General features: G+C 38.8%; 3 protein-coding genes across 6 annotated transcripts in view; all 3 read left to right on the top strand.

Annotated features, from left to right (window-relative positions):
- LOC111229335 (polymeric immunoglobulin receptor-like) overlaps positions 1-2,129 on the top strand; it is a 5,467-nt gene extending 3,338 nt beyond the window's left edge. For all 3 annotated transcript variants that reach the window (XM_022755625.1, XM_022755623.1, XM_022755624.1), the window contains 3 exons: positions 691-798; positions 914-981; positions 1,584-2,129. In XM_022755625.1, coding sequence (XP_022611346.1) covers positions 691-798; positions 914-981; positions 1,584-1,757 — 350 coding nt within the window. In that variant the 3' untranslated portion in view covers positions 1,758-2,129. The remainder of the gene's footprint in view (positions 1-690; positions 799-913; positions 982-1,583) is intronic.
- A 2,103-nt stretch (positions 2,130-4,232) lies between these two features.
- On the top strand, positions 4,233-7,027 carry LOC111229455 (polymeric immunoglobulin receptor-like). The gene is made up of 7 exons (XM_022755787.1): positions 4,233-4,269; positions 4,569-4,898; positions 5,175-5,495; positions 5,565-5,655; positions 5,889-5,992; positions 6,086-6,156; positions 6,742-7,027. Exons 1-7 carry the CDS (start codon positions 4,233-4,235, stop codon positions 6,898-6,900), a joined length of 1,113 nt encoding a protein of 370 aa, XP_022611508.1. The 3' UTR covers positions 6,901-7,027.
- Positions 7,028-8,687: 1,660 nt separating this feature from the next.
- LOC111229379 (polymeric immunoglobulin receptor-like) lies at positions 8,688-11,648 on the top strand. Of its 2 annotated transcripts, none has more exons than XM_022755694.1 (7): positions 8,688-8,798; positions 9,033-9,359; positions 9,599-9,919; positions 10,309-10,401; positions 10,973-11,089; positions 11,192-11,250; positions 11,454-11,648. In XM_022755694.1, exons 1-7 carry the CDS (start codon positions 8,762-8,764, stop codon positions 11,613-11,615), a joined length of 1,116 nt encoding a protein of 371 aa, XP_022611415.1. In that variant the 5' UTR covers positions 8,688-8,761; the 3' UTR covers positions 11,616-11,648. The 2 variants fall into 2 exon arrangements, with proteins under 2 accessions (XP_022611415.1, XP_022611414.1); XM_022755693.1 differs by having other exon boundaries at positions 9,030-9,359.
- Positions 11,649-12,841: the final 1,193 nt, after the last annotated feature.

Here is a 12,841-nt window from a genome sequence, read left to right as displayed (position 1 = left end):
CCCACACCCCCACACACACACACACACACACACACACACACACACACACACAAACACACACACAGATTCGCAAGGTGAAATTAATACCAGTCATGCTGTCGCAGCTGGTAATTGTGACCATGGCATATTCCCCACAATGTAAACAATGTTAAGCTTAACACTTGGTTTGGTTAAAGTTATGGTTGATGTAGTTGTTATGGTTACCGTTTGGGTAAGTCTTCAGGGAGTCACACACACACACACACACACACAAACACACACACAGATTCGCAAGGTGAAATTAATACCAGTCATGCTGTCGCAGCTGGTAATTGTGACCATGGCATATTCCCCACAATGTAAACAATGTTAAGCTTAACACTTGGTTTGGTTAAAGTTATGGTTGATGTAGTTGTTATGGTTACCGTTTGGGTAAGTCTTCAGGGAGTGAATGTAAGGAAAGGAAATATCCTCCTAAATGACCAATAGTCTGTGTGTGTGTGTGTGTGTGTGTGTGTGTGTCAGAACATGCAATGCTATTATTAAAAAAAAGGGAACATGAAAGCATCAATTGCTGTGAGGCAACAGCTACGATGTGTGTTGCTATTTCTGCTGCACTTAAGATTGTGATAACAGATCAAGGGTTGTGCTGCCGATGTGTGTTTTCAGAAGGCGTGTGTTCTATTCTGTTCTCTGTGTGTGTTTTTTTAGTGACTTCACTCTTACACCCCGTGGTTTTCATTGTGCCCACTGTACTGCTGCTCATATTGATACTTGCCCTGGTCCTACTTTGTAAATACAAATGTTACAAAGTGAAAGGTAAGTTTTACATACAAACACATGCACAGAACTGTGCACCCACAAGCAAACAAACATACAAATACATGCAAACTAATTGTGTAGCCTAACCTTTTCTTGGGTTGTGTGTTTCCAGGAGCTGGAGTCAACGTGAACCAAAACGTAATCAAGCAGGCAGACGTAGAGGAAGTGATCGGTGAAGATGTAAGAAAGCAAAAGTCCAAAGCCTTGTTGTTCTTTACAATCCACATTATAAATGTGTTGGGCAGAACTACTCACTGATGATGTCACTATTCATGGGGCTAAATAAGTGGGTGTTTTTAGGGCGGTACAACCGGAAAGACTGTGGGATCATCAAAATCAAAAGGGTTTATACCCTTGAAACTATGAATGTGCTCAGCAAATGTAACTGCAGTCTGCCTCTTTGTGTATCTGTTAGATTAATGAGCTCAGTGGGGTGAGCTGAGAAAAACTCAAAACTGAAGAGGTTTATCCTCTTGAATGTATCCTTTAGATTTGGATTTTAATCAGGCACATGTGGACATATTTGCCTGATGAAAGGTCAGGGGGGGTCAACAAAACATGATAGTTTGTCTGGTTGCACAAACATATACATGAAATTTCATGGTTGATGTTGTGGTGGTTGTTAATTGAAACATTTATGGATAAGTGATAATTATGACATTTTTAGACTCTCGAAAAGGGAAACGTTTAATTACTGATTCTTTTCTTCAAAAAATATGAATAGTGATTTAATGAGTAAAGTCGTCCTCTCATATGTTCGTTGTCTGTTGGCTCTTTTTTAGATTTATGCAAATGAGGAAGTCATGGTGTGCTCAAAGGTGTCGACCTCCAAACAGCAGAGCAACTATCGCCACTATGATGACACAGAAGACCAACAAGACTCTGTGTATCAAAACTACACCACAACAGAAGACATCTACTGTAATGAATTTCTCAGTAAAGGCAATAAGAGATAAAAGATAACCTTGAAATGTTGTGCTGCATTTGTACACAAGTTACCCTGTTTGTTTTTCTTTAACATTTACAACTTTCCAACATATAGTCACACTGCCCTCTGACAGCTTATATGTCCAGATTGTTTTTTTAATTACCATCAGACATATTCAGAACCTGCATATTAATTGCTTTCATTGATTTGACACTTTTGTTTTCACCATTACTCTCATCCTGATTGCTGACTGTTAGCATAACAAATAGTTTAACATACCTGCACTCCTTGTAAGAAATTGAGAATGGCAATTTCAGCTAAATACCCCAAATATAAGTTACCTACATGTATGTGCCTTTGGTAAAAGTGAATAAATAAACAAAACCATGTCTTTATGAATCATAATCATCATTAAAACAATTCATAGATACTGTTTTTTGTTCACTCTATAAATGGGACATAAAAACAAACACACGCACACACACGCATGCACGCACACACACACACACACGCACACACACATGCACGCACACACACGCATGCACACACACGCACACATGCACACACGCAACCACAGTTTTCTGAAAATGTAGCGGTCCACTTCGTTCAAAACACACAGTTGGACCTCTGCTGGTGATCTTTTAACATTACACTAAATTCAGAATGACACTGTATGATCCTACAGACAGAAGAATCATTATTAAGTATGAATGAGTCCAAAATGGACTCCCTGTGCATTCATTTAAAAACTTTTTGGATATTTTTTGTTCACTGATTGTGCAGGCACATACACATAAGACCAAATGGTAATTGTTATTTAGAGGATACTTCTTGGAAGTAGTTAGATTTCAGTTTCCTCTGTGGTCATTAACCCTTTGGATATCCAGTGTCAATGACATGATGGCTCACACACACTGTTCCTCTTTTTAGAGTTTTGAAACTATTGTTGTCCAATGTTTAAAACATATTTCAACAGTGAGTTACACAAGTTACTGAAGACTGTATTAACTCTCTCACTTTATAAAAATCTACCAAAGGAAACAACACATGAAATACAAGCTCTAAAATATTTAAAATATATCTTTATATGAAGAAATCATATGAAATGATTCAGTCATTCAGTCAGTCTGATGTTCTCTCAGAGAGACTTCAACATATCCAGCATTTTCTGACACATCACGTAGGTGTTTTAATTAGCACGCATTGACATTCTTACAGTTTTTTTCAATTGCTAACAAGCACTGGTCATGACTGAAGCCACTTTTTCAAAACGCTTCATGCAGTCTGCATTACCAAAAAGCATCTTGGCCAAACAGTTAATCTCACTTCGAAAACTCACTCAAACCACCAGAACACTTCATACATGTCTCAAAATAAGCTTGTTCAACCATAACGCTGACAACAATTCTCGCTCAGGAAGCATCCACTGTCACCCATAACACACTGACTCAAAAAAACACGAGCAAAAGGGAGCATCACATAAACTATTAACTTTCACTTTTGATGTTTTAATCAGATTTCACATAAATCAGTATTTCATTATAGAATAAGAACACCTTTTCACTTTATTGACTGTACTAAAGTATATAAATCAGAAATGCAGAAATTTGCTTCAATGTCCTTTATTTTCTGTATCCTCGCATTTAGTAATTTAGAAACACAAAAAGAACTAATTCCTTAAATTCCAGGGCTGCAATAATAACTACAAAAAAAAAAAATCATCAAGATGTATAGTGTAATAACTCATACTATACAGTACTGTGAGGGTTCGAGTTTTTTCCTGGTTGAATCCAGCTTCATCCACAAAGATGAATGTATGTGCAGTTTGCCTGGTCTCCATTTCCATTACTCTATAAAATACAGTAAATCCACTGTTTTACAGTATATGCATAACTGTGTATGTACCCTGTTTGGTTATTGAACAGACATCTTTCCTGGACATATCGATACCAGAGTTCTTTCACACATTCACTGTTTCTGCTTCAAATTAAACTTGCAATCAGCTGTGTTTGGAATGATTATCATTTTCACTTTATTCTAAATATTCTTCTCAGATTTTCTATATATTTCAATATGGTTACTGCAGAAATGCATGAAATTGCCCATCATTCTGTTTTGCATGTTTTTTTTAACAGTTTTGAAAACAGTGCGTTAGCATTTGAAAAATGCCCTGCAAAGATATAGTGTTTAGCTGGTGGTGGAGTATGAACGAGAAAATAGTTCATGGATTTTGGAAGATGTGGTCATCGAATGCATTTTGTGTGAAAGCAATGAAAAATGATTCACAGTTTGGTCCACATAGATTTCTGTTTCACTGACTGTGAAGAGTTTTGACAATGTGACTTCAGTTTTGACCAATGCATGTTAGCAATCGGAAAAAAAACTGTAACATTTTATATACACTGTTGTTCGTGTGAACAATCTGTTCCCACATTCACACAGTAGCATGAATTATTTAAAACCACATCAGCTGCAGTGTCTGTTTCTTTGCAGTAATATGACGATGTGGAGCCTTCAAACCCTGCTGTCCATCCTCTGCAGTAAGTTCTTTGTTTTTTATTATGATCAGTTTAAGATGCGAAAAGAAGGAAAAATGTCACACACTGTACAAAACAACAAATGTACTGTATATCTGTCAATTTGTCTTGTAAATTAAACTTAAAGAGTGACAATGATCATGAATGAAGACATTACAACAGATGTGTTCTGTGTTACAGTAAATACACACATCTGTGACCTGCAGTTTACTGTAACTGAAAACAACTACAAGTTACAGTGGATGAAGATGTGTTTCCAGCAGTGTTTTTTTTATTTATTTCATGTCTTCTTCTCTTTGCAGTAGCTCTGAGCTGTGTGAGCGGTGCAGCACCAGTGATCCATGTGTCTGGATATGAAGGGAGAGATGTTAATGTTTCCTGCCCCTATGAAGCTCGTTATCAGACTGATGAGAAATACTTCTGCAGGAATGACTGTGGCAATAGTGATGTTCTTATTGGGACTCCACAAGCGAACAAGAACAAATACTCCATCTCTGACAACAAAAACAAACAAGTCCTCACAACGACCATCTCTGATCTGAGCTCTGTGGATGCTGGGAAATACTGGTGTGGGGTGACCATATTTGGACTGGATCACTACCCTGCTGAAGTAAGACTGGACGTAGTGCCAGGTAAACAAACAAACAAAATAAAAATAAATAGTTTGTGAAGACAATGATTATTAGAGGTGGCTTTTGACTGAAGAAAATAGAACAGGATCACCTGAATGTTTTACTGTAAACTGACTGTACTTATTTAATTATTACTGCTTATTTATTATGTGGAGGAACCAGAAAACATCAAACAATGAGCTGAATATAAAACCTTATTCATGTCATTTGATGATTGATTTTCACGTTCTGCTGTAGTGGTTGTTGTGTGGCTGATTTAGTTTCCCTCACTGACAGACAGCTGCTGTGATCAGTTCACCGAAGTCCACAGTCATGAGGAAGGTTCAGTGTCCATCCCTTGTCCATATGACTCTAAGTACCAGAACAACCTGAAGTACATCTGCAGAGGAAGGCAGCCCTCCATATGTCTGCAGCAGGCAGTGGTCACCTCTAACAGAAAACTCAATGGAAAGTTCACACTTACTGGTGACGAGGAGTCTGGGAAATTCACAGTGAACATCACCAGTTTGACCCAAATGGATTCTGGGTGGTTCCTTTGTGGTGTCGAGAGAAACAATGGCCTGGATGTTTTCTCTGCTGTTAAGCTGGAAGTCAAAGGTGAGAGGTCACAGATCAACTTTGTCATGTTGCAGTGAAAAAAATCCTAAGAATCATTATTTCTGCCAGTTTCTCCACAGACGACAAGCACCGCAATCTCTATTATCACCACGGAGCCTGTCACATCACAGTCAACATATATCTCAACAAATCCTGTCGAAGCTGTGTGTGTGTGTGTGTGTGTGTGCGTGTGTGTGTGGGTGTGTGTGTGTGTGTGTGTGTGCGTGTGTGTGTGGGTGTGTGTGTGTGTGTGTGTGTGCGTGTGTGTGTGGGTGTGTGTGTGTGTGTGTGTGTGCGTGTGTGTGTGGGTGTGTGTGTGTGTGTGTGTGTGCGTGTGTGTGTGGGTGTGTGTGTGTGTGTGTGTGTGAGTTTCACTCTGTTCTGTGTCTTTTCAGATGTTACACCCATTAACATGGTGGTTTACATCGTGCCTGCTGTGCTGCTGATCGTGATACTGACATTTTCCGTGGTCATAGTTTACAAATGCAAAGCAAAAGGTATACATTACAACACAACACGCACAAACACACACGTTGGTTCACACATGGCTGTGACTCAGTGTGTTGTGCTGTGTGCCTGTGTGTCTCCAGGACCTGACGTCAGCATGAACAGAAACATACCAGAGATGGCTGAAGCAGAAGAAATGAGGGGCGTGGATAATGTAAGAAAACATGACTAAAACAAAAGTCACAACAAACTGATTCATCTGCTTTTCCACAGACTTCAAAGTGGCCACAACTCGTTACAATATGGAAAGATCACTGTGAGAAAACGATGGCATCACATTATGTAAAATTACAAAGGTTCTTATCTGTAAAACCTCAAAACTGTGAATGTGCCCTGAAAGTTTTCATTGTCTGTTAGATTACAGGAGAGCTACAGGTCAACAGACCTGATAATGTCTGTCTGAAACGGAAAACATTCATCCTCATGGAAACATTAATGCGCTCAGTAAATTTCTACCTGTAGATTTTGATTTGTCTGAGACGCAATTAAAATTTTTCACCTGATGCTAAATGAAAAGTCAGTGGGACTACAACACTTTCCTATTTCATGCAAACTTTCATGCCAGTCTGGATCGTAGATGTGCGGATATCAACTTCTGGATCAAACACAAATCAAGAAACCCACAGTCCAGTGTTTATAATTTTTAATATTTAGATATTAGAGAGAGAAGTGCAGCATACAGAGCTCCTCTGTGTAGCACTGCCTGATCATCTAATCATGTGTTATTCTTTTTTTTTAGATATATGAAAATCCAGAAGATGTCTGTGGCTCAAAGCAGCAGAGCGCCTGTCACACAGATGATAAAGCAGCTGAAGATCAAACTAGTGTGTACCAAAGCCTCAGTGTGACAGAAGACATCTACTCTGTCTGTCAATACAACAGTGAATACAGGACCTGACCAGTATGCATGGCTGTAGTCAAAACTTGTATTTTGGGGTGACATTTCTCCCCAAATTATTGTCTTCAAATCATCCTGTTTATATCAACAATATTAAGAAATAAGATATAAATAATCACGTGTAACTGCAGTGTGTCGCGCCGTGGTGAGGTTGTCTTGTCTTGGGTTTGTTTTGTCCTGTCATTTCCTGGTTTATTTTGAAAAGTAATTCTCCTCTCGTTTCAGGTCACTTGCCCTTCCTCATGTGTCTCAGTCTGATTGCCCTAAGTGTTTCCACCTGTTCCCTATTTCCCTCCATGTGTTTAAATAGTCTGTGTTCCCCTTGTCTTGTGCCAGAGTGTCTTCGTCCTTGTCCTGCACCAGAGCCTTGATCCATGTCCACAGCCATCGCCATAGTAAGCCGTATGTTCCTCGTGACGAGTGATTTTTTGTTTGTAAATTTTCCAATAGCTAAAGTTCATAGCCCTTTGTTTTTCCTCGTTAACGAGTGATTTTTTGTTTGTTAATTATTTCCATAGTTTAGATTTCTAGTCCTTTTGATTTTTCCTCTTTAAGAGTGATTTTTTGTTTGTTTGTTCTTCCATAGATTAGATTCATAGTCCTTCGGTTTTCCTCCATTCGGAGCGTTTTGTGTTTCTCGATTTGTTTCTTTTGATTAGAGTTTTTTCCTCCTCCTGGAGAGTTTTTTGTTTCTCAGTTTTCAGAGTTAGTGTCTAGGTTTTTATAGCCATTTGTTTGTCACTCTGTCTGAGTTCTCCGGTGAATTCAATAAAAGCCTTTTGTTATTCAATATCTCTGCATCTGAGTCCTGCTTCGAGTCTCGGCCTGACACAGTGCAACCTGTTTAATGTCTGGCCAGAAGCTATGAAGGGCTCTACGATTATGGTGCTTCACCACACGTTGATTGCTTTTGCTCTTATTTTTACTCTGCAGCTTTTACATTTCCCTTCAGCGTAATAACATGTTTGTGGATAACTGTATCAACTCAATGTACACAATGAGCTAAAGCAGAATTAATGTAGCTTTTGTAAAGTTGAATAAATAAACAAAAACTGTTGATTAAAACAAGTGTTTGTATTATATAAAAATACATACAAGAATAACAGCACATTGTTAGTGGCCATCAGGTCTGATCAACCATGATTTGAACTGAATGTGCAGTATACATGCTATAGATTTATGTGATCCTCACAGAGAGAGAGAAAGCAGCACAAAAGGATTTGGAAATGATGTTTCTACCTTTGTCACAGTGTCTGTAGTCAAGGTGTTTTAGGGTTTTTTGGGTTGTGGCTTTCACAGAGAAGCTGATGGCCCAAATGTAGCGTGATGAGGATTCAGTACATTCTGTTACTGAAGATAGGTTCCTGAGGACTTTAGAGCACTCTCCAGATGGAAGTGACCAAAGTCACATCATGGAGGACGGGACAAGTCATTTACAATTTGATAAACAAGTCACAAACTTGAATAAAAGTCTCAAAGCTCAGAAGCTTTTGATTCTCTGGCATCTTACAATGTATTTTGATTAACATTTTCTTTTATTGCACTTTATAAAGACTGTGAAGTGGATCATATAAAAATCATACAACCATATGCACAACATATAAACACCTCATTGCTGTTTTTTTGCCACAGAAAGAAAATGATAACTGGTTGATAAATGTGTTGATTTGTTGATCAAATTCTGTTGACACAAATGTGGAACTGAAGTTTTGCTGACACATGGTAGGGGTGGAACATTTAACCATGAGATGTTGGTAACATTATGAACACTTTCCTCAAAGTGTTTCCCTTGTTCACACAGCATGTAGCATGGTTTACAGCTACGTCCGTCTTAGTTTCTGTTTTCTTGTGTAATGTGAAGATGTGGATCCTTCGCAACCTGCTGTTCATCCTCTGCAGTAAGTAGCTTCTATTGGATCACTTTGTCCTGGTGATGTTGTGATGATCAATTTCTTTAACACAGTCAGCATTAATGTCTATGTGACAAAATAAAAAAATAATGAAATACAGAACGGAGAGAATGAAATGTGCATCTCTGTTCAGTGTCAATGTGAGATTTTAAAACATTATAAAGAATGAATCCTTGTTTCTTGGTGTTTTTTCTCTTTCATGTCTTCTTCTCTTTGCAGTAGCTCTGAGCTGTGTGAGCGGTGCAGTACCAGTGATCCATGTGTCTGGATATGAAGGGAGAGATGTTAATGTTTCCTGCCCCTATGGAGAGGGTTACGAGTCTCATGAGAAATACCTCTGCAGGAATGACTGTGGCAATGGTGATGTTCTTATTATGACTACACAAGCGAACAAGAACAAATACTCCATCTCTGATGACAAAAGCAAACGAGTCCTCACAACGACCATCTCTGATCTGAGCTCTGTGGATGCTGGGAAATACTGGTGTGGGGTGACCAGAAGTGGACTGGATTACTACCCTGCTGAAGTAAGACTGGACGTAGTGCCAGGTAAACAAGTAAATTCATTATTTCATTATGGTTATCAAGACCATTTTGTTTACTTCCTCCTCCCAACTAAGTAAATCAGTTTTCAGGTTTTCAGGTACATGTACTTTATTTGAGATCTTTTTTTTTTTTTTTTACTGTATACTTCTACAGTAGCCTAACACATTTCATGATTGATGATTGATTTTCACGTTCTGCTGTAGTGGTTGTTGTGTGGCTGATTTAGTTTCCCTCACTGACAGACAGCTGCTGTGATCAGTTCACCGAAGTCCACAGTCATGAGGAAGGTTCAGTGTCCATCCTTTGTCCATATGACTCTAAGTACCAGAAGAACCTGAAGTACATCTGCAGAGGAAGGCAGCCCTCCATATGTCTGCAGCAGGCAGTGGTCACCTCTAACAGAAAACTCAATGGAAAGTTCACACTTACTGGTGACGAGGAGTCTGGGAAATTCACAGTGAACATCACCAGTTTGACCCAAAAGGATTCTGGGTGGTTCCTTTGTGGTGTCGAGAGAAACAATGGCCTGGATGTTTTCTCTGCTGTTAAGCTGGAAGTCAAAGGTGAGAGGTCACAGATCAGCCTCATTATGTCGTGGTGATCTTTTACATTTTACACTTAAAAAATATAAAATATAAAACAAATATGAAATGCAGGGTTGCAGTGTTATTAGGGACTTAAATCATTTTATACTCTGTCAGACAGAGTGGTGCTGTGTGAAGTCAGCCTGAGCGGCATCATGGGAAGAAGTCAGTCAAGCAGAAATAACATGATTATGAGTATGGCAGAACCATGCAGACACCCTGTAGCAATTCAAACTTTGCTGATCATCATACATAGATAGTTTCACTCCCCATTCAGAAGCTAAACTACAACACAGGATGATTTTCTTGTTATTTAGTTGATGATTTCTAGCTGCGATAATCAATCGGTGTCTGACAGTCTCCAACAGTTTCTCCACAGACGACAAGCACCGCGATCTCTATTATCACCACGGAGCCTGTGACATCACAGTCAACATATATCTCAACAAATCCTGTCGAAGGTGTGTGTGTGTGTGTGTGTGTGTGTGTGTAGTTTTGGGTATGGCGTTTGTGTGTTTGTTGTTGGTCGTCGTGTGTTGTGTTTGTGTGCGTGTGTGTGTGTGTGTGTGTGTGTTGTGTTGTGTGTGTGTGTGTGTGTGTGTGTGGTGTGTGTGTTGTGTGTTGTGTGTTGTTTGTGTGTGTTTGTGTATGCGTGTGTGTGTGTGTGTTGCGTGTGTTTGTGTGGTGTGTGTGGTTTGTGTGTGTTGTGTGTGTGTGTGTGTGTGTGTGTGTGTGTGTGTGTGTGTGTGTGTGTGTGTGGTGTGTGTGTGTGTGTGTGTGCTGTGTGTGTGTGTGTGTGTGTGTGTGTGTGCAGTTGACCAACACCAGGGTAAAGACAAACCTTACAAACCATTAATAAAAGAGGAACATGAAACCACCAAATGCTGCAAGAATACAGTTTGCATGTTTGGGGTGACTTACTGTACATCTGCTGCTGTGTGCTTTAGAGAATAGATGTGTGAGTATTCCTCTGCCAGTGTGTGTTTCTAAGAAAGATGTATTTTTACTTTGTTCTGCTTTTTCTTTTTTCAGATGCTGCTCACTTTTCAATTTTGGTTTACATTCTGCCAGCTGTTCTGGTTGGACTGTTGTTGATCCTGACATTTTTCCTTGCCAGGGTTTGTAAAGACAAATGCAACAAAGTGCATGGTATGTTTCGCATGCACACACACACACACACACACACACACACACACATATATATACGCAAAAATAAGCCATGATTTCCTTTGTTTTTCAATGTTGTTTCAGGAGTTAGAGTCATCATGAGCATTAACAGGTCCAACGAAGAAATTATTGTGGATAATATTGTAAGTTAACATGACTACAGGTCCAAACCGTTGTTGTTGCCTCCAGAGGCTACAATATGTATAATAATGAAACTGTCCAGGTTGTGCAATTAGTCTGTAGCCAAATGTGTCACCTAACTGATGCTTCTGATGGACCACCATTCTCCTCTATGTGACTGTTCCTCTTCATTTATTTATGTTTTAATTCTATTTTTTTATTTGAGATTTATAACATGGAAGAAGATGCAGACATGGGCTCCATTAGGCCACAGAGTGTGCTGCATCACGATGACAATCCAGGTGAAGACCAGCAGACTGTGTACCAAAACTTCACCAAGCCAGAGGACGTCTGGCACAACCACACTGACACCAGTTGCGACAGCTGAACTGTGTTTAAACAGAATCTACATTCCTTATGATTGTTTAGTTGCTTTATTATAATTAATAGTATTACTAATGATATTTATATAATATATATATTAATTAAATATATATATATATATTCAATATTATTAATATATATAATTATATATATAAATGCATTGCTTAATATATCACTCCTTGTGAGAAAAAGGGGAGAAAATAACCCAAATTTAAGTTAAGAATATAATTGTGAACAAAATAAACAAAACCATGAGAAACACCATCAGAGTTTTCATAGTCGTCATTGAAACATCTCATCAGTATTGGTGTGATGGAAACGTCATCAGCACATTGTTGTGGCCATCACATCGAAACACTTGATTAAGAGAAATACAAAAGAGAAATGAAGCAGCGCAGTGGGACTGTGGGCTAGGGAACAGACTCAAGTAGTGCAGTATTTTCAGCTGTGGATTAATACACATTTGGTGTGCTTGTGTACATTTACATGTGACTCACTGGTGTGTTTTGATGAGACTGTCGTGTGTTCAAGCAGCTTATCACCATAGTTACATTTTAATGTTAAGCATCACATAGCGGCTGTTTGAGACAGCATCAGTCTTTTTGGCAAAAGCCCCAAAAACAACGTTTATATTAAGGAGACAAAGTCCTCGGACTGTTTCATAACTTTAACCATGTGTTTATTATTGTAACTGTGGCAACAAAGTTCCTCTAACCTTAACTCTGTAAGTTATTTTAACCCAAACTATAATGTTTCCCTCAGCGTGACTGTGTTGTTGTTTTTTTGCCTATAACCAAATCTTCACCCTAGCACCGTCACATCATAAAACAGTTATTTATTTTTTCAACAGTGATGTTCAACAGTTTATCTGTGGCATATCTCCTGCCACCAGGGGCGCTAATTCAGGAAGCACTCTTTGGGTTGTATCAGAGGGACCAACAAGCTACATGGTTGTTTGGATAACAATGATGGTTAATGGCACTGGGAAATAAGTTTAATCAGGCATTGGATAAACAGACAATACTGTACTTGTCAGTAGTCTTGTCTTTTGATGACATCAATTGACAGTAAGTTTAGTGTTAATGTAGACAACTATGTTGTCAAGTGTCCGTACTAGGGTATTTCATATAGATATATAGATGTGTAGCAGAGTCCACTATAAAGCCTAGACAGTTTCACACATGTTGTATTGTATGCTCAACTTGCATGCTCAGCTTTATGCATGTCATT

Source organism: Seriola dumerili, unplaced genomic scaffold, assembly GCF_002260705.1.
Source record: "Seriola dumerili isolate Sdu_G_001 unplaced genomic scaffold, Sdu_1.0 BDQW01000230.1, whole genome shotgun sequence".
NCBI classification, from domain to species: Eukaryota; Metazoa; Chordata; class Actinopteri; order Carangiformes; family Carangidae; genus Seriola; species Seriola dumerili.
This window is presented reverse-complemented; position numbering and strand designations above follow the sequence as displayed.

Excerpts from the sequence above, each read along its gene's own strand:
- LOC111229379 (XM_022755693.1), top strand. The coding sequence starts at position 8,762 with ATGTGGATCCTTCGCAACCTGCTGTTCATCCTCTGCA. Across the intron at positions 9,360-9,598 it reads AAGACTGGACGTAGTGCCAG|ACAGCTGCTGTGATCAGTTC; the intron begins GTAAACAAGTAA and ends CCTCACTGACAG. Across the intron at positions 11,251-11,453 it reads AAATTATTGTGGATAATATT|ATTTATAACATGGAAGAAGA; the intron begins GTAAGTTAACAT and ends TTTTTATTTGAG.
- LOC111229455 (XM_022755787.1), top strand. The coding sequence starts at position 4,233 with ATGTGGAGCCTTCAAACCCTGCTGTCCATCCTCTGCA. Across the intron at positions 4,899-5,174 it reads AAGACTGGACGTAGTGCCAG|ACAGCTGCTGTGATCAGTTC; the intron begins GTAAACAAACAA and ends CCTCACTGACAG. Across the intron at positions 6,157-6,741 it reads AAATGAGGGGCGTGGATAAT|ATATATGAAAATCCAGAAGA; the intron begins GTAAGAAAACAT and ends CTTTTTTTTTAG.